We start from the raw sequence: 24,867 nt of genomic DNA, 5'->3' as shown, positions 1-24,867 counted from the left end.
GCGGGGGGCAGCCCTGCGAAGGCTCCTCTGGGCCAGGCCGCTCCCACCTGGTGACTCGCAAGGCTTAGGCTTAGGGGCAACAAGGCGGGTGGAGGGATGGGATGGGGTGGGTACGGGAGGAGGAAATAACTTCAGAAAAATAGATCGACACGCATCCCACTGACACGTGTGGGCAGGGCCTGTCCTCCACCTGCAGTGGCCAGAGGACAAGGGAGCGAGGGGTGCGGGGAGCTCCCGGGAGGAGGTGTGGTGTGTGTTCTTTTGTTGTTTCCAATTGTCTGGAAGAAACAATTTTCTCACCTTGAGGTTTTTCTCCCCAAACTTTTTCCATAATCCCTTACCTCCCACCCTCCTCACTCAGGACCAGAGGTGGGGCCCCAGTGCCACGGTGGACCCTGAGCGGGTGGCCGGCTCCTCCCTGCACCTCTGCCAGCCTCTGCCCGGCCGGGGAGGGCAGATGGGAACCGCCTGCGGGGCAGGGCGGGGTGAGGACAGGACGTGTGAGGGACGGCTCCCGGGGCCCAAGGTGTCAATCCCAGAGGGCGGGCGGGCGGGCGGGCACAGCACAGGGCGTGGCGTCAGCGGGGGGAGCGCTGAGTGAGGCTCCTCTGAGTGATGCGAGTCAGCGCCCAGCAAGGAGGCCGGGGAGATGTGATCCCCACAGCGCCTCCCGGCTCCTGGCCGCCCGGCCCACCCTGAGCTCATTCCTGGCCCTGTTTTCCCGCAGCACTGCCCTGGGGTGTGTCTAACCGACACGAGGGTGGGGTGGGGCGGGGTGGGGTGGGGTGAGGAGAGGAAGCCATGCACACGGGACCCAGCGCTGGTGCCTGGTGCTGTCCCGTCCTGGTCCCTGGGCAGAGGGCTCTGCGTCCTGCACTGTGGTGGGGAGTCCGAGTGGCCCTGGGGACCCTGGTTGGGCCCCCTCCCTGCAGACCATGCGCCTCGCTGCCCTGCACTCCCGACGGTTGGAAACGCTTCTCCCGGAAACTCTGTCCAGTTGTTGTGTCCGCGGTTGTAACTCGAGGCAACGCCTCCTGAAAGTCACGTCTCTCCTGTGCGCAGGGCAAGCCTGTGCGTCCTCAGCACCCGCAGGGTTCCCTCCCCGATTCCCGGGGGCCGCGGCGTGGCTGTCTCCTCCCCTCAAAGCCGGTGAAGGGCAGCAAGCCAGCCCCTGAGCCGGGCACCGGGGCAGCTGTGGGCGGGCGCCCGCAGGGAGGGTCTGCAGGGGCCCACTGGCCAGCAAGGGGAGCGGCCGGCTGCCGGGGGTGAGCTGAACCGGCCGCAGGAGCCCCCACGTGGACAAATGTCAGGCAGGTCCCCACACAGATGTAGGGCGTCAAACTGCGAGGAGAACGCAGTCACCTGTACACGCAGCGAGCTCCCCTGCGAGGAGCCAGACGTGCGTTTAGTGACGATCGAGAGAGAAGCGGCCGAACCGCCCGCCCAAGCCCCTCCGCCGGCCTCCGGTGGTGAGCCCGCGAGCCGGGCGTCCGCAGCTGCTGTGAGCGGAGCAGCCCTCCATCCGCGCGGAGCTGCATCGCGTGAAAGCAGCCGCCTCTCCTCACCCAGCCCGCAGCCCAGGGGAGGCACGCGAGGCATCGTAACCACCTTAAGGAGGCGACTACAGCGGTGAGAGCAGGTGTCAGCTGCGAACGGTGTTCCAAAGGTGGGAGGCCCGGGTCCCTGCAGCGTCAACGGACCTGGTGGGAAAGGGAGGCCAGGAGGAGGACGCGGGGAGCGGGGACCGAGCAGAAGTCCATCGCGCCTTCCAGCTGCAGGCCCGGCGCATGCACAGGTCCCGGGCACCTGAGAGAGGGCAAGGCGACTGCGCTGGGGGGGCCCGCAGTCGGGGGAGGCTGAGGAGGGGCCGGGAGGAGCCGGATGGGAGGAGCGAGAGGGGTCGGACGGAGGAGGGTCGGACGGAGGAGGGTCGGACGGAGGAGGGTCAGACGGAGGAGGTCGGATGGCAGAGCGCCTCCCAGCCCACCTGAGCGCACGTGGCCTCCCTGAGCGGGGCTGGGACCACGCAGGGTGTAGAGCAGATGAATGGCAGGCTGCTTGGTGGTGACCGGGCGCTGTGTCCAGGAGCGAGTGACCTGAGCAGCGGTCAGTAGACACTGTCCGCTCCCTGGGCCCTCACATGGCCGTGCCCTGTGCGCCCCGGTCCTCACCGGGCCCACTCTCCTCCTTAGCGCATCAGCCAGAGCATTGGCCACGGGGAGGCGCCTGTCGAAACCACAGCGAGACGCCACCTCACTCCACGGGGTGCCGGAGCCCGACAACTGTGGGCAGACGTGGGGAGGCGGGGCCTTCAGGCAGCGCAGGGGGAGTCAGACTTTCGAAAGCAGCTGCCAGTTCTTCACACGGTCACACACCGTGTGGCCCAGGAGCTCCACTCGCAGGCGGAGACCCAAGAGAAATGACAACATATGTCGCCATGGTAACATGGATGTCCCAGCAGCATCATTCCTACCGGCCACGGAGCCGAAACCCCCGTCCGACAGGGAGCGGAGGAGGGGTAAAAGTGCTCTATTCACACGAGGGAATATCACTCACCAACAAAGAAGGAAATAGGTGGGCGGACCTGGGAAACGCGCTCAGTGAGAGGAGCCAGTCACAGAGACCTTATCGTAGGAGCTACGTTCACGCAATGTCCCAACGGATAGTTTAGAAATGGGGGTGCAGCCAAGGAGTGGGGGTGACTGCCATTGGGGACCTAGCCTAGCGCGTTAGCACAGGTAGCTGGTTAGACGTGAGCAAAGGGAGGGGCAGGGGGTCGAGGTGCACCCTGCCCGCCTGTGGGGCCTCACGGCACCCGGACTCTCGGTCATCAGGCCTCCGGTTCAGTCTCAGGACGTTGTCAGCCACCAGGTCGCCAGTCGCCCCGCAGGTGCACAGGTGGCTGAGCGGGAGGGCGGGGCTGAAGGGACAGGCGTGAAGTCTGGGCACAGAGCCCATGAACCCCGAGCTCTGTGCCCGGGGGCCTCCCACCCTGTGCCCCCGGGCCGGCTGAGGGCTCTGCCTGCCGCCAGGGCACGCGCTCACCCTGCTGCCCGGGTCCCGATTGAAATGGTCGGTCACAGTGACACAACCGCGTGGACAGACCGAGCCACGGAGCTGTGCCCTTCACCAAAGGCCTCCTGGTCTGCCCACCACGGCGCAAGGAGGCCGCCATTCCAAAGACCAGCGAGGGTTTTAGACGCACAGAGGACGCGGCGAGGAGCCTTCCAAACCCACGGGGTTTTAGCGGAGACAGTTCCCACCCAGCGACACTGGCTGGAATGTGTCTTTCTAACAAGTTGGCGCTTTCACATGTTTGCTCCACTTCCCTCCCGTCCCCTCTCCGCCCCTGGGAGGGCCCGGCGGCCATGACCTCAGGGCGGTGCAGAGGCCGCCCTCCTGGCCGACAGGCCCCACCCCACCTGGGCGACCTGCGGGCGGGGCGGGGAGAGGCCGGGCGCCGCCCCCGGGAGGCCGGGGAGGCCGGGGAGGCTGCGGAGGCTTCGGGCGCGGAAGCGCGGGATGTGGGCGCCCCGCGACCCCCGGCCTGCGGGCTGGGACCGCCGCAGGGTGCGCGCCCGGCTGCTGGCGGCGCTCGCGGGGCTGCAGGAGCTGCGGGGGCTGCGCGCCAGGCAGCAGGCGGCCGTGCGGGGCGCCCTGGCCTCGCACCCCCCGCCCGCGCCCGCCGCCCCCCGCGCGCCCCGCGCCCACGAGCGGCTGGAGGCTGTGCTGGTGGCGCTGCAGGAGCAGCTGGTAAGGAGCGCGGGGCGGGGGGCGGGGCGCGGGGCGCGGGGACCCCTCCGGATCCAGGAGGCTACCTGACGGCGCGCTGCTCCCCGCGGACAGGGGCGCGTTCCTGGGCTTGAGCTGCGCGCCGTCCTGGGGAGAACGCGTGGGCTCGGGTCTGAGAGGTTCTGGGATCGGTCTGTACCGCTTCTCCTGCCGCAGGCTCTGGGCCGGAAGTGCCTGCGTGCGAAGCGCACCCCCAGGGGCCCCAGGAAGGTGCTGGGGTTGCATGGGGTCGTGTTATTGTCACCACAGGTTGGGGAGAGCCCGCGTGGGTGCGCCCCGACTTGCAGAGAGAGGCGTGTCCTCTGGGGGGGGGGGGTCTCGGCCTGGTGACCCCCCAGGTCCTCTGTGGCCTGACAGCTCCTCTGGGCGGTGAGGTTTGGAGGTGTTTGCTGTGCTCCTGTTTCTAAGGGAAAGCGGAGCGGCCCTGGGCTGCTTTCATGAAGCCCTGCGTCCCGGGTAGAAGTCGCTCTCCTTACAAAGTAGCCGCGAAGGCCCCTGGCTCTGGGCTGGGTCATGACGGACCGGTTACAGCCGGTCCCGGGGCAGGGAGGCCTGTGTCCGCCCCAGGACCCGGGGCTCCCCTCCCTGCAGACACCTCACTCTGCAGCCTTCCCTGTGGGCCCAGCAGCCGGACCAGCGTACCTTACCCGTGAGCGCGGGGCGCACACAGCAGCCGCAGAGGGGGTGCCCCGTGCTCCAGGCTGCCCTGAGCTGTGGTGGGAGGGGGAGGCGGAGGGAGGGAGAGAGGGGGGCGCACAAGTTGATGATTAACGTTCAGTAACAAATCAGCTGGTGCGAGCCAGCCTTTAATTACCAGCAGCCTTTGGAGGAGAGGATCAAACAGGTTCTTTTGTTCCAGTTTTTTAATGTGGGGGCCAGAAGGAACACGCAGACTTTGTCTTGGGACTTTGTTCTCGGAACGGATTACGTGATCCGAAGAGAAGACTGAATGTGACATCAGCCCAGCGCGAGCACGGGGACAAACAGGAGTGTCCTCGCCCTGGGGTGCAGAGTACAGCCAGACTCGGTCCCGGCCGCCACCCACCAGCCACTCCCAGTTAACCCCTGCGTGTGCACACGCGGGTACACGCACACCCACACCCACACGCGGGTACACGCACACACATGCACACACATGCACACACATGCACACACACATGCAGACGCCCTGCCACGCCCACCCGGCCGAGCTCACCAGCCGGTGTGAAGGCAGGAGGAGGGTGTGGACCGACCGCAGCACCTTACCCTGCGGGGCTTCCTGGCTGACAGGCTGCCTTCGCATCCACACTCACCAGGCGCTGCGTCCGAAGTCACGGGAGGGTGCCCTCGGCACGGTCAGTGCGCACTGGGCAGTGAGCGCCCTGATGCGCCACGGAGAGGAGATTTCAGGGTTCGCTGCTCCCTGTGGCTGAAGCCGTGACCTCTGACCCAAGCAGTCACGCTGTCTGGGCAGCCTGTGCTCACCTGCTTCCGCCTCAGGGAGAGGTGCCAGCCCCAGAGCAGGCACTGCAGACACTGGGCTGCCCAGGAGGCGGGAGGCTCCGCGCCCAGCAGGAGGCGTGCCCTCGGGCGGCAGGTGGGGGCGGCCGGCCCTGCCTGAGAGGTTCCCTAGGAATTCCCCAGGGCTGAGGCTGCGGGTCCCGGCTTGTCCCGAGTGTCCCGGCAGCTGCACAAGGCGCAGCTCGGGGCCAGCTGCGTGCAGGGCCCTGGGCCTGACCCCTGAGCCCTCCGGGGAGGCCTGAGCTCAAGGTCGTAGGGAGGGTGCGGCCGCCGGCAGGACCCTGGCGGCTCCTGCTGGCCCTCCGGGAGGCTAACCTGGGCCCCGGCCTTTGCTACTGATTGAGGGACAGTGAGAGGGTGACAGGGGGAGGGTGATGCGGCCCACCCACAGGGCACCTGAAGGGCACAGACCAAGCCCGGGCAGCTGTCCCCTCCCTGTGAGTGGCCTGCAGAGGGGGGTGAGCCCCAGGTGTGTCCAGTGGTGGCCCCGGGAGGCGTTTTCAGGCCATTTGTGGTGTGTGGCCATGCAGCGGCTTCGTGGTCCTGGGCAGTTTGCTAGCATGCAGGCATGGCCTGGGATCCGGCCCCTGGGTGGCAGGGGCCCGGGAATCTGCATTCGTGCCGTACCCCCACTCCTGGGAAGCCGTCCGGTGGGCCTGGCCCGGGGGCTGTCAGGCTCTGCGCCCGCCTGACCCCTGGGAGTCTACGGTGGGTGCGCCTGCTCCTCCCGCGGCCGCCTCCTCGCGCCACTGCGTTCTCAGGGCGGTGAAGGCACCGGAGCGATTTCCTGAGCCGTGATTGGCCTCGGGATTTCCTCGTTTCCTGTGTAAAATCAAAACACAATTAATGATTGCCTTGAACAGGACGCACCACATAATTACGTTCGTTAATTATTTTCCTTAAAATGAATTGTTAATCAAAACAAGAAACGTGTGCAGCAGACCCTGAAAACAGCGAGGTTCTACCATTGAAAGGAGAAATCAGCGTTTATTAAACAGTCAGGGCAGGTGGCTCACCGGCACTTAGTGGCACGTGTGTACACGCATGATAAGCACTCACCACACGCATGTGCCATGCGGTGTATAACATGGCCGTGCCACATGTGCCACATATGTGTGTGTGTGTTGTGTAATATACACATTTGTGTGCAAACACTGTGGATGTGTTTTGAGCACTATCCATAGGCATGTAGTGTATGTTCTATAAAATGTGCACGTTTATATAATACATGCCCACATGTATTATATAAACACTTATGTATCACACATATAATGTGCACATGTGCTATGTGTGTATTATATAAGATGTACTCCTATGTGTGCTTTGTGTGTGGTGCCATATACACATGTGTACCATGTGTGTTGTTGCTATACACGTATATGCACTATGTGCATTACTTACTGTGCTGTGTGTGCAATGTGTGCAAAGAACCAGACAGCAGGTGGGAATCTGCTCGCGGCGCCTGCCACTGGGCGTCTCTGTCCTGTCAGCTCCTGATCTCACTCACAGGCGGAGTCACTGTCTGTATGAGCCCCGGCTGGTTTGGCTCAGTGGACAGAGCGTCATCCTGTGGACTGAAGAGTCCCAGGTTCGATTCCTGGTCAGGGCACAGGCCCATGTGCAGACTCGGTCCCCAGTGCGGGGCGTGCAGGAGGCAGCCAATCAGTGATTCTCTCTCATCATTAATGTTTCTGTCTCTCCCTCCCCCTTTCTCTCTGAAATATGTATGTGTGTGTGTGTGTGTCTGTGGTGTGAGTGGGGTGTGTGTCTGTGTGAGTGTGTGTGTCTGTGGGTGGGTGTGTTTGTGTGTGTCTGTGTGTGTATGTGTATGAGTGTGTCTGTGGGTGTTGTGTGTGTCTTTGTGTGTATGTGTGTGTGTCTGTGAATGTGTGTTTATGTGTGTATCTGTGTGAGTGTAGGTGTGTGTGTCTTGTGTGTCTGTGTGTGTGTATCTGTGTGAGTGTGTGTGTCTGTGTGTATGTGTGTGCCTTGTGTGTCTGTGTGTTTGTATGTGTCTGTGTGTGTGTATCTGTGTGTGTGTCTGTGTGTATGTGTGTGTGTGCCTTGTGTGTCTGTGTGTTTGCATGTGTCTGTGTGTGTATCTGTGTGTGTCTGTGTGTATATGTGTGTGTGCCTTGTGTGGCTGTGTGTTTGTATGTGTCTCTGTGTGTGTATCTGTGTGAGTGTGTGTGTGTCTGTGTGTGTGAGTGTGTGTGTGTGTCTGTGTGTATGTGTGTGTGCCTTGTGTGTCTGTGTGTTTGTATGTGTCTGTGTGTGTATCTGTGTGAGTGTGTGTATGTGTGTGTGCGCCTTGTGTGTCTGTGTGTTTGTATGTGTCTGTGTGTGTGTCTTTGTGTGAGTGTGTGTGTGTCTGTGTGTGTGTGTGTGTGCCTTGTGTGTCTATGTGTTTGTATGTGTCTGTGTGTGTGTATCTGTGTGAGTGTATGTGAGTGTGTGTCTGTGTGTGTGAGTGTGTGTGTATCTGTGTGAGTGTGTGTGTGTCTGTGTGTGTCTGTGTGTGTGTATGTGTGTATCTGTGTGAGTGTAGGTGTGTGTGCCTTGTGTGTCTGTGTGTTTGTATGTGTCTGTGTGTGTGTATCTGTGTGAGTGTGTGTGAGTGTGTCTGTGTGTGTGTGTCTGTCTGAGTCTGTGTGTGTGTGTGTGTATCTGTGTGTGTGTGAGTGTGTGTCTGTGTGTGTATGTATGTGTGTATCTGTGTGAGTGTGTGTGTGTGTGTGAGTCTGTGTGTGTGTATAAAGTGTCCAGCTGACCACTGCTGATAAGAAGGCTACGATCAGGAGGGAACCACGGGGCGGGGCCAGTGGCCTCTCTCCTGTGAGCGGGCGGATTGCTTGCAGGGTGAGGATGCGCGCGGCTCGGGGGGCCTCAGACTTAACCTGTGTCCGTGACGGACACGGCCATGGTGTCCCAATGTCTGTGCTCTTTCCTGTGCTAGAACCGGCTGAGATGCCAGGACCTTGGCCTGAAAACCCACTTGGACCAACTGGACCAGCAGATCAGTGAGCTGCAGCTCGACGTGTGCAGGACGTCCACCGAGGGCCCCGACGGAGACAGTCGGCCCAGCTCAGGTACACACCACACACAGGCATAGGCACATGTGTGTACACATAGACACACTGCACACAGAGAAAGCAGGCACATTTGCACACGTGCATGCACACATACACACACCACACACAGACGCAGGCACACATACATACACATGTGTATGCACAGACATGTATGTAAAATGTGTACGCACATATCAACACACGTGGTAATAGAAATGCATGTGCCTGTGCACACAAGTGAGCTCATGCACCGCTACGTATATGTGTCACATGCATAATATATATGTGCCTCACATATACACATATGCGTGCATACGCATATATTCACACATCCCCATACACACCACCACACACATATACGCCTACCCATATATACACACACATATACATACGCTCACAGACACATACACATACCACACATATATACACACACACCCATACACATACCATACCCATATACACACACCATACACATGTACACACACCATACACATACCATACACATATATACATACACACACTCACCCACCCATACACATACCACACATATATACACACACCATACACATGTACACACACCATACACATACCATACACATATATACACACACCATACACACACACACCCCATACCCATACACATACCATACCCATACACACCCAGACCCACGCCCTGCACTGACCTCCTGTCTGCCCGCCCAGGCTTCTACGAGATGAGCGATGGCGGCTCCTGCTCCCTGTCTGCCTCCTGCACATCCGTGTGCAGCGATCGCCTGTCCTCCTCCCTGGGCACTTTGCTTCCCAGCGCCCCGCAGGCCAGGACCAGCGCAGGGGACGGCCGGCCCTGGTCGGCCGATGGCACCACCATGTGCGGGGTGCCCCTGCCAGCAGGGGGACTTCAGGCCACCGAGGATGGTGCGGGCCCCTCACGGCCCAGGCCCGTGTCCACAGGTACGGGAGAGCCGGGAAGGTGGGGGTCCCATCCAGGCGGCGGGATGCGAGCACAGCAGGCGCCTGTGAGGGGGGTGGTACCCCCCTTCGGGCGGCTTCCCATTCCCTGTAGCAGCTTGGGTTGGGGTGGAGATGGGAATCAAAGGCCCACTTCGCCCACTGGAGCGGGGCTGTTGCAATAAAACGCGTCGGTCGCTCTGAGGGGAGGCTGGAGCCGGCAGGGGACCCGTGTGCACGAGGGGCCCCCACGGAGGGAGACCTGCGCCGTGAGGGGGGGCTGTCGGCGGGACAGGCGTCCCAGCGCTTGCCCTTCCTCCCGGATCCCTCCTCTCTCGTTCCCAGGTGACCTCGAGAGAGCCCCCCTGGCCGGGGCGGGGCCCCCGACGGCCGGCGTCGACGCCGTGTCCACGCTGCTCCTCCGCCGCGGGCTGGGCCCCCTGCCCCTCAGGCTGGACCCCATGTACCAGCGTGACCTGGTGTCCAAGGGGGGCAGGGAGGTGTACCTGTACCCCAGCCCCCTGCACGCGGTGGCTCTGCAGAGCCCCCTCTTCGCTCTGCCCACGGAGACCCCTCAGAGGGACAGCCCCCCGCAGCCCTCCAGCCAGTCCCTTCCCGGCCACTCAGGGCCACGCCCCATCCGGACGGGACCGATCCCCGAGGCTGGCGCAGCCCGAGCCTACATAGACAAGCTGCTTGGACGGCGGGGCCTAGGGGGCACCCCAAGGGGCCATGTGGGTGAGCAGGGACCCCCAGCCCAGAGAGCAGAGACTGAGCATCACCCAGAGGGGCTGACCTGCTCCCCAGGAAGAGCAGACGTGGGAGGCGGGGCTCTGAGGAGGGACACGGGTGGGAATAGCCTTGAGCAGTGGGGACCTGCACCCTGTGGGAGCCCCCTGCCCCCCAGCAGCCTTCCGGAGGAGGGCCAGAAACCCCCCCGTAGCTGCGTACATGTGGGGATCATTCCGGGCTCCCCTCAGCTGGGGGGTGCGCCCTGGGCTCCGCAGGCCACTCCTACCAGCCGGGAGGGCACAGCCAGGCTGTCCACCAGGATGGGCCCGGGGCCCTGTGTGCACCCCCCTTCTGTCATCTGCAGCGCTGCCCCAGTGGGGCTGCGAACGGGCCAGAAGCCTGGCCTCCCCACCACAAAGGCTGTGAAGATGGGGAGGGGAGCCAGCAACAGGGCATCGAGGCCGGGGAGGCAGCCACCATCCGGGGGCGCCGTCCTGGCCCCCCTGCTGCCCCCCACATGGGGCGCTGGACTTCAGAGAAGACCTCCCCAGGCCAGGGAGGCTCCCGGCCGGTCCTGCTCCGAGTGCAGCCTCTACCCAGTGTCCCTCCTCGTCCCCCTGCTGGTGGCCCGCCGGGAAGGCCACGGGGCGTCCGCCCAGGCCTTGTTCCCCCGGGAGGAAGCCCCTGGGGTGGCCGGCAGGGCGGCCCGGCAGCGGCAGCACAGGTGGCGGTCGTCCGTGGAGATCTCAGCCCGCGCCCGCCTGCCTGGCGCCCAGGGCCCTGGTCTGGGGCCCCCAAGGCCGGCCTCGCGGAGAGGGGGTGGCCCGCGGCCTGCGTGCTCCCGGGCCGGGCTCAGGCCGCCCCACAGGCACCCGCAGGCCAGGAGCAAGTCTGGCTCCGAGCACGCGGCCGCGTGTGCCTCCCTCTTCCACTCCCCCGTCACCGCGACCAGCGAGGACAGGGCCAGCGGCCACACGGCCGGCCGCTTCGGGGACCGGGAGTCCAGCGGCAGCGACGCGGAGGGCGGTGTCCAGGACGTGGGGGGCCGGCCGGCCTGGCCTGGGACGAGCCCCCCACAGCCCCTGCGCACCCCTGGCTCCCGGCCACCCCTGTCCCCGGTGCCCAAGCTCTGCCGCATCAAGGCCTCCAAGGCCCTGAAGAAGAAGATCTGCCGGTTCCAGCCCACCGCGCTAAAGGTCATGACCCTGGTGTGAACCTGCTTTACTGAAGGTCATGACCCTGGTGTGAACTTGCTGCACTGAAGGTCATGACCCTGGTGTGAACCTGCTGTGCTGAAGGTCATGACCCTGGTGTGAGCCAGCTGTGCTGAAGGTCACGACCCTGGTGTGAACCTGCTGTGCTGAAGGTCACGACCCTGGTGTGAACCTGCTGCGCTGAAGGTCATGACCCTGTGTAAGGCCAGGCAACCTGACCTGTGTTCCAGAAGCTGTCCTCCTGAGGAACAGGGTTGGGGGGGAGGGTGTGACGGGCTCAGAGGGGCCTCCCAGGGCCGAGGACAAAGTCCACCGTGTTCCCCTGTTTATTATGCGGATGTGGGTTCTCCCATGTTGTTGCCATTTGTGGCCTGAAGTTCCGCTTGGAAAAGTGGCTGTCACCCCCGGAGTGGAGGGAGGAGCAGGTGCCAGGCTGGGCCGAGGGTCCCCGAGCCCCGGGCGCCTCCCCGCCCCGTCAGACATCGGAGAACTCGAGCTGTGGGGTCTCACGAGCCGCCTGACACGGACTCGCCCAGGCGTCTGCCGCCCCCGGGTGGCCACTCGGTCCTGCTCCCGTCCCTGAAAGCATCTTCCTCGGGGCCCAGCGGCCGGACTCTGCGGGAAACTGGGCGGAACGGGACCCCCACGTCTGCCTCAGGTGAATAAACCCAGGATTTGCCGCTCGTCTCTGAGTCACCGTGAGGCTGGGCCCCGGCTGTCTGCTGAGGACCTTGGGCTCTGCTGTTTGGGGTTTGCCTGGGCCCAGAAGGCCCTGCGCCTCCTGCGGGCGGGCGGGTGGAGCCCTGCAGGTCCTGTTGGCAGGTGACGCCGGATCCACGAAAAGCCCTGGCTGCTTCGGCCCCTCTGTGCTCCCCGGTAACCTGCTCATCACAGGAGGGGCTGGCAGGTCTCGCCATGACAGGAGTCCCTGGTCCCCCAGTCACACTGTCCTTCCTGCTGAGGGCCGGCAGGACTGCCCGGCGGGTCTGCGCTCCGCACGGCTTGCCCCCTGGTGCGTGGGCCTCCCTTCTAAGACTCAGGCTCGAGGCCTGTGGGGCGTCTCTTCACACCTGCCACCGCCGCAGCCGCCTTCCCTGTGCCCCGGCCCCTGTGCCCCGATGCCCGCGAGCCCCCCGCACCGTCCTGGGCCGCGGTCAGGCCTGCTCGGTTCTGAGCTCGCGTGGGCTCATTTCCCGCCTCCCCTCCCGTCTGCTGGTGGCTGTGCCCGCTGCTGGTTTTACCCGGGTTATGATGAGGCCGTGTTGTGCCCTGACTCCCGCCCCGGCTGGGAAGGCACAGGCTTCCTCACGTCGGCGCGTGACGGGCAGGCTGGTCCTCGTGTTTCATGGCCCCGCACCTCCCCCTCCCGATGTGATGCCGCGGCGTCCTCCCCGTCTCCCGGCACCCCTCGCGCGCACGGAGCCCGCGGGTGGAGAGGCTGTCGGTCGGGCCGGCTCACCTGCCGTCACCAGGCGTCCCGCGCGCTCCGTCCTCCCGGCTCCAGTCCCTCTCTCCTCCTGACTCACTGTCCCTCCCTCGGGGACAGGCTGGGCCTCGTGTCAGCAAAGCTCCTGACCTCACCGTTTGCCCGGATCCGCTTTGCTTCGGCCGCGCCCTCGGTGCCTTCACCGGGCGGAGACGTCCAGATGGAGGTGGTGTCGGTCCCTCAGCTCGCTCCTGCCGCCGCCTCCGGGGTCACAGGCAAGAGGGGTGTTGGCTCCATCGTGTGGGCCCAACGAGGACGCGGGAGGTAGGGCAGCCGCTCAGCCCCCCGAGGCCGAGAGACGGGGGCTGCGGGAGCGTCTGATCCTGACGCTGAGGAGGGGGTGTGGGAGTCCTTCGTCCTAAGCTGTGGTCGCCACTGGTGGTCCGTGAGTCCGAAAGGCTGCCGGCCGCTGCTCCCAGGCCCCCGGGCGCTGCCCTGCGAGGGGGACACTCGCTCTGCGGTGCCAGCTGCTGGAGAAATCCCACAGCATCGTCTCCCACCACCTCCTGGGGTTCATGTGCCACTTAACCTCACGGAACCCTTTGGGCGAGCTGGGCCTCGGCCTCCGGAGCGGCTCGCCCTTCGCTGCCTGTAGTGAGGGGGTGACCTGCCTGTGCCCCGCGAGCACCAGAGGCTCCGCTTCGGCCGAGAGGCCCCCGGGCACTGTGGTTCCATCTCTTAAAGCGGCAGCAGGACCGACATGGACACCCCGGTTTCTGTCCTTTGAACTGAGCGGCCTGTGCACACGCCCCAGCGGCGGCAGAGCAATCAGTGTGGAGGGACCAGCCGACCGGCAGGAGCCCCAGAGGGCACAGAGCAGGTTCACTCAGTACAGGGCCTTTGTGGGCGAATGGGAGGCACAGATCACACTGCAGGTCCCCCCACCGTCCCCAGGACCCAGGTGTGGCCCCTGCACCAGAACCAGCACCTCATCCAGAGGAAAACCCTGTGCTGCCCTCGCCCGGGACGGTGCCCGATACACGGTGCCAATCACAAAGCCTCTGTAATCCCATACGCACCTGGGAGGGACAGCACGTCAGAGTGAGCTGCTGAGAAACAGACCCTAGCCCCACACCTAACCCTATTCCTAGGCCTAAACCCAACCCCAACCCTAACCCTAATCCCAACCCTAACCATAGCCTTAGCCCTAATCTTAGCCCCTAACCCAAACCCTACCCCTAATCCTATTCCTAACCCTAACCCTAGCCCTAGCCCTAACCCCAACCCTAACCCTAACCCTAACCCTAACCCTAACCCCAACCCTAACACTAGCCCTAACCCTAATCCTAGCCCTAACCATAGCCCTAGACCTATTCCAAAACCTAACCCTAGCCCCAAATCTATCCCTAGTCCTAACCCTAACCCTAATGCTAGCCCTAAATCTACCCCTAATCCTAACCCTAGCCCTAGCCCTAAACCTATTCCTAACCCTAGCCCTAACCGCCCTGATCTGCTATGCAGCGGTTCTCAACCTGTGGGTCGCGACCCCTTTGGGGGTCGAACGACCCTTTCACAGGAGTCGCCTAAGACCATCGGAAAACACATATATAATTACATACTGTTTTTGTGATTAATCACTATGCTTTAATGATGTTCAATTTGTAACAATGAAATTGGGGGTCACCACAACATGGGGAACTGTGTTAAAGGGTCGCAGCATCAGGAAGGCTGAGAACCACGGTGCTATGGGACACGTTCTCCACGCGGCAGGAAGAAGGAAGTCATGTCACTTCACTGGGAACGACCCTGTGAGGCCGGGGAGCCGGCACGGCCTTCGGGGCGCCCGGGTCCCCGCGAGCGTAGAGGGACAGCGTCCCTGTGACGGGTGACATCATGCAGCTGAAATCCGCTGCCACCCACGCGGTCGCCTGACCTTCGCCCGGCTGTTCCGCCTCTTCCCCCGGCAGGTGCCCGGGCCCAGCGGCGGGTCTGCCCGTGCGGAGGGGCCCCCGACTCCATCCCGTCGGGAAGGGGCTGTGCGGGGCTGTGCGGCTTGAACTGAGCTGTGGCCTCTACCTGGGGGAGTGGCGGTGACAATGGGCCAGGCCTCCTGCCTCCTGGACGGGCCCCGGGTGGTGGGGGCGAGAACACAGACCTCAGGTCGGGCTGCCTCGCGCCCGTGGGCCCTGCCCAGGTGGCTCTGACACGCGGAGCCTGAGCGAGCAGAAGAGCGCTCGGAGCTGCGTCCACAGCGTCCCGTCGGGCCCGCGGGTCTCCCCTCCTGGTCTGGTTACCTGGTGGGAACAGAGCTGAGAGGGTGACGCACAGGGAAGGGGGCCGTGCGGCTCTGCCCGGCAGAGGAGGAGCCGCCTGTCAACCCGGGCCCTGCCCCGTAAGCAGGGTCCCCGTAAGCAGGGTCCCCGTAAGCAGGGTCCCGCACGCGGAGGGCTCCCGGCTCGCAGCTCTGGGTCCTGTGGGTCCTTCGTTCTGTTCTCGCGAGGTTTACCCGACATGACTCCCCCACCAGCGGCAGGTGCGTCTGAGCCCTGAGCCGCTCGGGCCACTGCTTCTGGTCTCACTCACAGGGACGTGTCCTGACACAGGGAGGGAGGGAGGGAGGGAGGGAGGACTCAGGGGACCGGCCTCCCTCCTCCCCCCCACCCCCGACCACGCTCAGCCCCCCTCAGCACCTTAACTGCCATCTCTGGGCAGGAAAAGAGATGCTTCTATGTACAGAGAGCGGAAGCGCCCCCAGGGCTGGGGGGTGGGGGGTCCAGACCCGGTTGCCGTGCTGCCCGGGCCCTGCATCGGCTGCTGGGCAGCTGGCTGGGGCGGGCGCTGAGGGTCCGGGCTGGGTTAATTTTTAAACCGTCCGTGACTGCTCCGAGACTCCGGAGAATAAATACAGGCCTCGAGTTGCCATCCCCCAGGGAGAGAGAGAGAGAGACAGAGAGAGGGAGAGAGGGAGAGAGAGAGGGAGAGAGACAGAGGGAGAGGGAGAGAGAGAGGGAGAGAGACAGAGGGAGAGGGAGAGAGAGAGAGGGAGAGAGGGAGAGAGAGCCCGCAGGGGGAGGCCGCGGCGTCAAGAGGACTCAGAGCCTGAACTGCGGCCACCAATGTTTGTCTTGAATAAATATCTTCAAAGTCAAGATCCTGAGAGCAGCCATCGGCCTCCATTTGGGGACCAATTAGTCCTTTCCGCGTGCGGTTTGCGGGGCCGACTCCTTCTCCCCAGACCCTCTGTGGGCCGACAGAAGCCGCGTCTTAACCCCGGCCCCGGGCAGACCGAGGGCCGAGGGGCTTCTAGGAGCCTGGGGCCTGGAGGACCAGAAAGGGGACTTTCAAAAAGGAAGCTTGGGGTTGTTCCTGGTCAGATGCTTCTGAGCTCAAGAAAGACTCACAGGACAATTTATGGGGCCCAGCCTCACCTTCTCACAGGACCCCAGTTCATGTCATGGTTGGAGGGCTCCGGTTCAGAGCCATCCTGTGTGTAAGGGCTGCGCCCCGATTCTCTCCTCGCCTCACTCGCGCTTCCCGGTGCTGGGATGTCTGCAGGGCCTGGTCCGGCAGCTCGAGGGGCCATGGAGGGGATGCCCGGTGCCACCTCTGCCAGCCGACCGGCCCGCCCCCTCCCCCTTCACGGGATCAGGATGCAGGGGGTAGGGGAGCAGGCGGGTGGGGGGGGGGAGTGCACCCACATCCATGACCTGCCTCTGAGCAACATCACCTGCTTACCTCTCCCGGCAAAAACGCAGCTGCCACCACGCAAGGGGACTCGTGCCGCTGGCGATGCGACCGGGATGGGCGTTGCAAACATGGGCCAATGTCCACTCCTCCAGGCCCTCCGCCCCCCGAAGGCCCGCCCTGCCCTTGGAGGGCCCTGTGTGCAGGCAGGGGCCCTTCCCACAGAGAGACGGTCATTCCCATGACGCCCAGAGGAGGCGTCACTGGGGTCTGTGCTGTAAGCAGGAGCAGGGAAGTGCAATCCCCAGGAAGGACTTAGCTCAGTTCCGGCACCTTGAGGCTCAGAGGACGGACGGACAGGACTCCTGGAGCTCCGGACAGACAGGGAAGGAGGGTGATGGGGAGCCCGTGAGAAGCCGTTGTAGAAGGTTCCAAGCAGCTAAGCACAGAAGGAAGTGGAGGAGGGGGGCAGGGAGGGAGCAGGGCGCCCATGGGTCCGGGTCCCGGCGGACACACAGCCCTGTGTAGCCGATGCGGGGACCCCGCGCAGCACGCATTCGCCGCGAGGCCCTGGTTAAGAGACTGCTACATCCGCTCGCCCAGAAACACCAGAACTCTCCCCGGAACCTGGACTCTCCAGCCCATCGTTTTACAGCAGCTGTTGCTTTGCTGGAGATAAAGAAGACACGTCGGAAGGCGATAAGGGGCGGGAGGAAACTAGGTCAGAAAAGGCGAAGTTGTTTCCTCGGATGCTCCTCGGGCTGCAGGGACCCGCACGGCGCCGGCAGCCACAGCGTTGTCGCGAGAACTGGTGTTAAACTCCGTCCTGTGACATCACCTTCACCTTGAACACAGATTCTTCAGCGTGACCAGTAAGTCCCCAAGTAACAACCGCGCTTCTCTTCTGCGGCCGCCGCGACCCCGTAAGTGAACACGTGTGTGTGTGTGTGACCCGTGTACACGGTTCCATCCTCCGAACATGACGCCCAGTGACGCGGAGACCTTACAGGGAGCGGGGCAAGAACCGAGAGATGTCTACCAGAGGGTCGTGCGCAGGAGAGAGGCGACAGGCGTGAGACAGCACGATGGGTCGTCTCTTCGCCCAAATAAAAGCAAGGGCTTAAACGAAACAAGGCGTCACCTAACCCACCGCTCATTTCATCGACAAGCTGGGAGATGCCCTGCCCCCCTCCCCCTCGAAAGCCTGTTCTGACCAGGACACGCGTGGCAGATCCCCGAAACGACCATTCAGCACCCGGGACGTGGGCAGCACCCCACCCGGCACATCTCCTCCCAGGCCGATTCCTGCTGCCTCACCCCCCGGCCTCACCCCCAGCCCCACCCCAAATGCTGCTTCCATCTCCCGAGGAGACCCCCTCCCTGAGGGTGGCGGGCGGGGTGCTGCTCACAGCGGTGGTAGGCCACGTGACTTAACCTTAGAAATAGAAACGCAGGCCCTGAGGCCCAGAGCGAGGAGCGGGGCTGGGCTAGCTCTCCTCCCTCTGCTCCCGGATGGGCGGAGGCGGCGGGTCCCCCAGGAGGGTCGGGCCCAGCAACGCCCCGCGGCTCGCCGGCCGCCCTGCTGAGCTCACCAGACATTCTTGCCTCGTGATGAGTTCGTGTGCCGTCCAGGCTCACACCCAGAAGCGCTCTGCCCAACATTCCTGAACGCCTTCCACATTGTGACCAGCAAGTGTGAAACGACGTGAAGGAGAGAAGGGCCCCAGCTCATCCCAAACGGACGCGTGGGCGCCGGGCCGGCCCCTCGGAGGCCTCCTGGTGTGTCGATGCCATCCGCCCACCACGCGTCTCCGTGCCCGGATCCCCATTCCGCAGGCACGAGGCCTGTGTGTTAGGGTCGCCCGATGACCTCCCTCCTCTGATCGCCTGCTAGAGCCCTCTCCGCACACACGGTGGCTCTAGGTGCTGGGGTAGCATTCCGGCATCTGAATGTCGGGGGGGCACAATTCAGCCCTGACGAGCCTGACATAGCAACCAATATCGGGGGCCCTGGAAGCAGGGCCTAGGTTCGCCTCCAGGCCTCGTCCCGTCTCGTCCCCCCGCACAGGGGACATTCCGTCCTGTGGACAGGGCTGGGGAGACGGGACGTGAGGAGCTGCTGGTGGTTGCACCCCTTTGCACTGCCCTGTGCTATCCCTCGGGGTCCTGGCCACCCCGCACCTGGGACGTATCAGACACTCAGCGCAGGGACCTGAACACCACACGCCTGGTCTGTGCTCAGAGGCCCCCCGGAGCGAGCGCCCACGTTCAGACTGGACCCTGGACGGGGTTCCTGCCTTTGCCGACGTCCCGCCTGCCTCTCTTCCGATTCCTGGATCGGCGTCGCAGCGACAGCGAGGCAGTGCCTGCTTCAGGGACCCGTCGTCACCACCTCAGCAGGTAATTGTTGATAGATTGATTGATTTCTAAAAATATTTTTATTGACTTCAGAGAGGAAGGGTGAGGGAGAGAGAGAGAGACATCAATGATGAGAGAGAATCAGGGATCGGCTGCCTCCTGCACGCCCCACACTGGGGATCGAGCCCACAACCCGGGCCTGTGCCCTGACAGGGAATCGAACCGTGACCTCCTGGCTCCTGGGTCGATGCTCAGCCACTGAGCCCCGCCGGCCGGGCAGTGATTGGTTTGTGTTTAACCAGTTACTGCTCTGGAGAGGGATTAAGGCACCTCCGTCAGAAGCAGCCGACACGAGAGACAAAACCAACCCAGGAAAACGATCACGTTCATGGCAGAGCCCGACTCATCCTCCTGTCTCACCTCTACTGGCGCCAAAGGAGCTCACAACGAGTCATCACTCACGAAGGACCGCAAACCGTACGGCTCCGTGTCCGTGGACCAGCCAGTCGGCGGCCGCGCCCTAGCCAGGCGACACCCGGCGTGTGGCCACGCAGCCCGCATGCTGCACACTGTGTCCTCTGGGGTCAGAATCAGTCAGTTTTCCCTCCAGAAATGACGGTGGGGAGGGCCCCCGCCGGGCGGGGCAGGAGCATGACAGCGGTCAGCGGTCAGGGTGAGGCCCCGTGATGTCAACTCCGGGCCTCCTCCCGGCAGCAGGCGCTGAGTCACAGGGTGAGGGAGGAAACCTCCTGTGAATGAGACTGAAATGGGGCCGCCCGGCCTCCCACCCTCCCAGGGCTCGCCGGAGCCACCATCCGCCCAGCCTCTGAAGTCCCCTCTCACTCCGCATCGCCTGTGACCAGCTGGACAGTGGAAGCAACTTCAGGAGAAAGTCAGCGCTTCCGGCAATGGACGGGGCGCCGGGAAGTGACAGCACGGGGACATGGGCGTCACAAAAGGAGAGGCGCTCGGGCGGCAAATAAAGATCACAGCCCAGCCGGCGGCTCAGCGGTGAGCGTCGACCCAGGAACCAGGGGGTCACGGTTCGATTTGGGTCAGGGCACAGGCCCGGTTGTGGGCTTGATCCCCAGTGTGGGGCGTGCACGAGGCAGCCGATACGTGATTCTCTCTCATCACTGATGTTCCTCCCGCCCTCCCTCTCCCTTCCTCTCTGAAATCAATAAAAATACATTTTAAAAATGAGTAAATAAATGAATAAATGCATGAATGAATGAATGACGGAACGTGGTTGTGGATGGAGACTCAGTACTTTGTCAGTGTCAGCTCTTCCCGGCCGACCGGCAGGTTCGGTGCAATCGCGTCAGAACCAAGCAGGCGACTTGCCAGCCGCGGACAGACGGACAGACGGACCCTGACCCTCCCGAGGAGAAGCGGAGCCAGGAAGCCGGTCCTGCACGAACCCCCCGCGAGCTCCCATTCCGCGCCCCCCACAGACCAGGCTGCGGCCAGCCGCCCACAGGAGACAGCACCCCCCGCCCCCCGCACTGGGCGCCCCCTCAGGACGCGAGGACGACCGCAGCCTCAGGACGCCCAGGCCCCGGTGGCCCATAGGGTGCCCAGCTGCTCTGGGTTCTATTTATACAGTAACGTTCCCAGTCATATCGTCACGCGTGTCATTGCAGGCTCTCCGGGGCCTCCCTGCCGCGTCCTGGGGCCACCCCCTCGGGTACAGGCTGCTCTTCTGTTAAGATTGTGGGAACCTTCTCTCCAGGCGAAGGCTGGACAGGGACGCTCTGGGGAGAGGACCGGCCCCCAAAGGCCCCTCCTCACGCCCCGGCCCAGTCATTCGTGGGCTCTGCCTGCCCCCTGCTGGATCCACAGGCAAACGCTGAAAACAAAACAAAAGCCAGGTTTTGCCTGGAGACAGAAACAACAATTACCGTGGTTTTCAGAACCACCGTGTCCCAGCGCCGTGGTCAAAACCCGCCACACGTCACGACAGCCGCGAGGGGGTTCCGCGGGAGCCGGGCCCCGACGGCTCGGGCGGCGGTCGCGACCCCCAGCCCTGTAGCTCAGCTCCTACCGCCACGGCCAAGGCCCTGGGGAGCCCACGTCAACATCAAAATATCAACGAGGGAACGGATGTGAGCGAACCTTGTCACGTCGGGAAATACCGTCCTGAGTCGCATAAACGCGTGGAGCCCAAGCGCAGACTCACAGATGTTTATTCTCCCCGCGCCTCCTCGTTAAGCGGAGACCTTTCTAACCGCTGGTGGGACTGCGGAGTTTTACATATCCTTAGAGGAAGGTTCCAGAACCACCGTTTACACAATTCCCAGCAAGCGGCCCCCAGGTTCAGAAAGGCTGCCCGTTCTCAGTGGCGTCAAACGCTGTGTATTTACGTTTGGGTGGGAAAGGGATTAGGTTGGCCGCCTCTGGTGGTTCACGCCACCTTCAAAGCAATCGGCCTCAGGAGAGGGCTCCCAGCCCACTGCTCGCTGTGAGTCTAATCCCAGCGTCGCAGTAATTGAAGGGTGCGGGTGGTTTATGGGGATGCCGCGAGCTGAGCTTCCAACCAGCAAATGAACGGTAAGGAGCACAGGCCCCCCCCTCGCTCCCCCAGCCCCCCCCCCGCCCCGGGCCCCCCGCCCCCCGCCCGCCCCGGGCCCCGTGGGAAAGTTCCCTCTCTTCCATTTCCAGAGCGTGAACTTTCAGTCATGTTTAGACGGTAAATTAGACAGGCGTCTATCATTGAGATGACTTTTCTTTTTCTTTTTTTTTTTTTTTTTGCATTTTCCCCAAAAAACACTTGAGAACGATTTGGTGGCCAAATTGGAATAAGGAGAAAACAGAATCCAGCCGTCCAGGCCACTCAGGGTTCCAGCCCCCCACCCGCCCGAGACAGACCCGCACCTGGGACAGGTCCAGCCGCCTCCCTCAGCTCAGGTCGTGCAAAATTCCCAGCGCCAGAGGAGACTCCCCTGCTCCCCAAGCTGTCTCCCCAAGTGATGATGAAGGTGATGATGGCGATGGTGGTGATGATGGTGACGGTGATAATGGTGATGGTGATGGTGATGGTGATGGTGGTGGTAATGGTAATGGTGATGGTGATATGGTGGTGATGGTGAAGGTGATGATGGCGATGGTGGTGATGATGGTGACGGTGGTGATAGTGATGGTGATGGTGATGATAGTGATGATGGTGATAGTGATGATGGTGATGGTGGTGGTGATGGTGGTGGTGGTGTTGATGATGTTGATGATGGTGAAGGTGATGATGGTGATGGTGATGATGGTGATGGTGATGATGGTGATGGTGATGGTGAAGGTGATGATGGTGATAGTGATGATGGTGATGATGGTGATGGTGATGGTGATGGTGATGATGGTGATGATGGTGATGGTGATGATGGTGAAGGTGATGATGATGGTGATGATAGTGATGATGGTGATGATTGTGATGACACAGTTTGAAGTAGAAGCTGGTGGCTCTTGCCCACAGAGGCAAGAACATTAGTAAGACTTAAAAATATATATATTAGGAGAGGAACGTGTCTGGACCAAGAAGCAGAGCTCCCTCTAGCTGCCGGATGTAAAGTTACCTGCACAGGAAACGAAGAACTCCGCCCGCAGGCACCATGGCACCCCTGAACCCCTGCACTGTGGCGCGAGGCTCCCAGGACAGCAGCTCCAGTCGGAGCCGCGGCTGGCGCGTCGGGAGAGTCGCTCTCATCGGAGAGGACGGCTGTCTCGACTTGAAACCATGGGGCTCAAACACGACAGCCTGGGTCACGCGGGCGGCTTCCGGTGGCGGGAGGAGCACAGGCGCAGGGAGCGGCCGGGGGACCTGAGGCTGGCAGAGCGGTGCACAGGTCCCGGCACAGAAGCCAGAGGCGACTTCGGAGAACCTGCCCCGAGATCCACGTGCGGCTGTGGCCTTGGCCCAGCTCACTCCCAGACACCACTGAACGTGGAGGCGAGGAAAGTGTTACCTAAAGTGAGTACTGCAACGAGGATCCGTGTCAACAGGAAAACGCGCCTCACCTGGCAGGCAGGGGAGGACGCCGTGTGCCCAGACGGCCGAGGGACCGGGGCCTCTCATGGCTCTGGGGCTCCGCCCACGGCTCTCGGGGTAGCTCTTTCTGTCGGAGCTGTTTGCCTCTCCTGGTTCGACTATTCTGCGCCGGAGGACGTGGGTGCGGACAGGCGAGAGGATGCTCCCGTAGCAGAAAGCGGCTCGAGTATAAACTGTGGCCGAAAGGAAGAGGGCTCCCGGCAGGCGGACACCAACCCCAGAGGGAAACGCTGGAAACACACTGTTCGCAGTGGCCCGAAGGCAGGCGTCCGTGGACTGTGGTGGACAAACAGTGGCGTCCGGCCGTAGGAAGGAACCTCGCTCAGCCTTGAACAGGAGGGCGATGCTGACTCCTGCTGCAGCCTGGGGGAGCCTGGAGGGGGTGCTGAGAGGAGCCAGTCACCGAAGCACACAGACTGCAGGTTCCCGGTGCTGAGGCACCGGGAGATCACGGACACAGAGCGGCGGGGAAAGCTGGGGGCCAGGGGCTGCGGGAGCGGAGGGAGGCCGTGCCTCACGGGACGGTGTCCCCTGGGAAGAGGCGAAGGTTCTGGAAGTGGAAGGGGGTGGTGATTGCACAGCAATTTGAACTTTTGTGCGAACGCACTGCCCCCGTAGGAATGCGCGCACTGGAAAGGGAGCTGCTTGTATTTTACCACAATGACAACAACCTCTTGCTGGCCATCTCTCGGTCTTCTCACTGCTCTGACGTGGGCAGAGTGCACCTGCTGTTCACACGACAGGACGCACATTCTGTGGCCCTGGTGAGGCCTCGTGTGAGCTCACGGCTCTGCATTTAAAACTGGCGTCACACAGTGGAATGATGAAGAATAAAATTCAAAGTTTTTATTATTTTATTAGTGTTATTAACTTGATTAGCATTCATGCAGAATGCCAATGATGTAAATTTTTATTTTTTACTTAAAACCACATTAGCCTGGCTGGAGTGGCTCAGTGGTTGAGTGTCGACCTATGAACCAGGAGGTCATGGCTCAATGCCCAGCACAGGCCTGGGTTGCTGGCTCAGCCCCCAGTGTGGGGCGTGCAGGAGGCAGCCCATTGACGATTCTCTCTCATCATTGATCTTTCTCTCTCTCCCGTCCTCTCTGAAAGAAATAAAAATATATTTAAAAAAACACACCCATTAAATAGCAAATTAAAAACACCAGGACGAGTCAGAAGGAATGAGAGGCCGGACGAGGCCCCGAGACCAGGTGTCCCCCGGGCAGCAGGTGCTGGCCTGTCCCAGGACGGCACTCCCGGCAGAGCCCGGCGGCCTCTGTGGTTACGGGTTCGTGCGCTCACCGTTCACTCACTGTGCCGTGGGCACTGCCCCTTCCGCCTGGGACAGGGCGCAGAGATCGAGGTAGATCATGCCGGGGAGGGTGCTGCCGGAGAGACGACAGCTCGGCTGTGTGCGCGTCACCAGCGTGGACAGTGCGAAGTCCACGGGACCAAGAGAACGTCCCTGTGCCTCAGTTTCCCTCACAAGGAAACAAAGGGCACTTGTCCAGCTCTGCCCTCCAGGATGGCCTCACCTCCCCCAGCAGGAGCCTGCCCTTCCCTGCGGGGGTGCGGGCGCCCCCTGGAGGCAGCAGAGGAAAGGCCGGGCCCCCACTCCCCTGAACAAAAGCCTTTCTGGAGGTTTGTCTCCGAGATCTCGGGGCGTGAGCTCCTGCACCCTCTCTGCAGGGTAAACGGCGACATGGCCACAGTGACAGGCACAGGGCCCCGAGCCGCCCGGGGCCGCGAGAATGGGGGCCGCACGCCGAGCCCTCCAGGAGCCGGACGGCAGGACAGCTCGGTGCTCACAGCCTTTGGGGGGCAGGGGGGTGGCACAGGGACGGGCGGAGTGCCCACCTGGTGTCTGCACCCCTCTGTCTAAGGGGTCAACCCACCGGCCCCTCCCAGGCTGGTTTGAGGACCCTGGGGCTGCAGGGGTGAGAGATGCTACCACGGGGGGGCGGGGTGGGGGGTGGCATCAGGGAGGGACTTGGACCAGGCGGCACTGGGGCAGAGCCATGGCTCGCAGAGCGAATGCAGGAAGCCGGCCGGTTTGCAGACCCTGAATCCAGTTCTTTTCCAGGTAAAACAAAATCTGCCAGG

General features: G+C 62.7%; 1 protein-coding gene across 1 annotated transcript; it reads left to right on the top strand.

Moving 5' to 3' along the window:
- Window positions 1-3,522: 3,522 nt before the first annotated feature.
- DACT2 (dishevelled binding antagonist of beta catenin 2) lies at window positions 3,523-11,935 on the top strand (the record flags this gene model as incomplete). Its single annotated transcript, XM_081094247.1, has 4 exons — window positions 3,523-3,753; window positions 8,249-8,381; window positions 9,066-9,314; window positions 9,657-11,935. The coding sequence occupies 4 exons, from the start codon at window positions 3,523-3,525 to the stop codon at window positions 11,255-11,257; spliced, it is 2,214 nt and encodes a 737-aa protein (XP_080950373.1). The 3' UTR covers window positions 11,258-11,935.
- Window positions 11,936-24,867: the final 12,932 nt, after the last annotated feature.

The sequence above is a fragment of the Myotis nattereri genome (genome assembly GCF_964212035.1).
Source record: "Myotis nattereri genome assembly, chromosome: 6".
Taxonomy (NCBI): Eukaryota; Metazoa; Chordata; class Mammalia; order Chiroptera; family Vespertilionidae; genus Myotis; species Myotis nattereri.
Note: the sequence above shows the minus strand (reverse complement) of the source record. Positions and strands in the feature narration are given on the sequence as shown.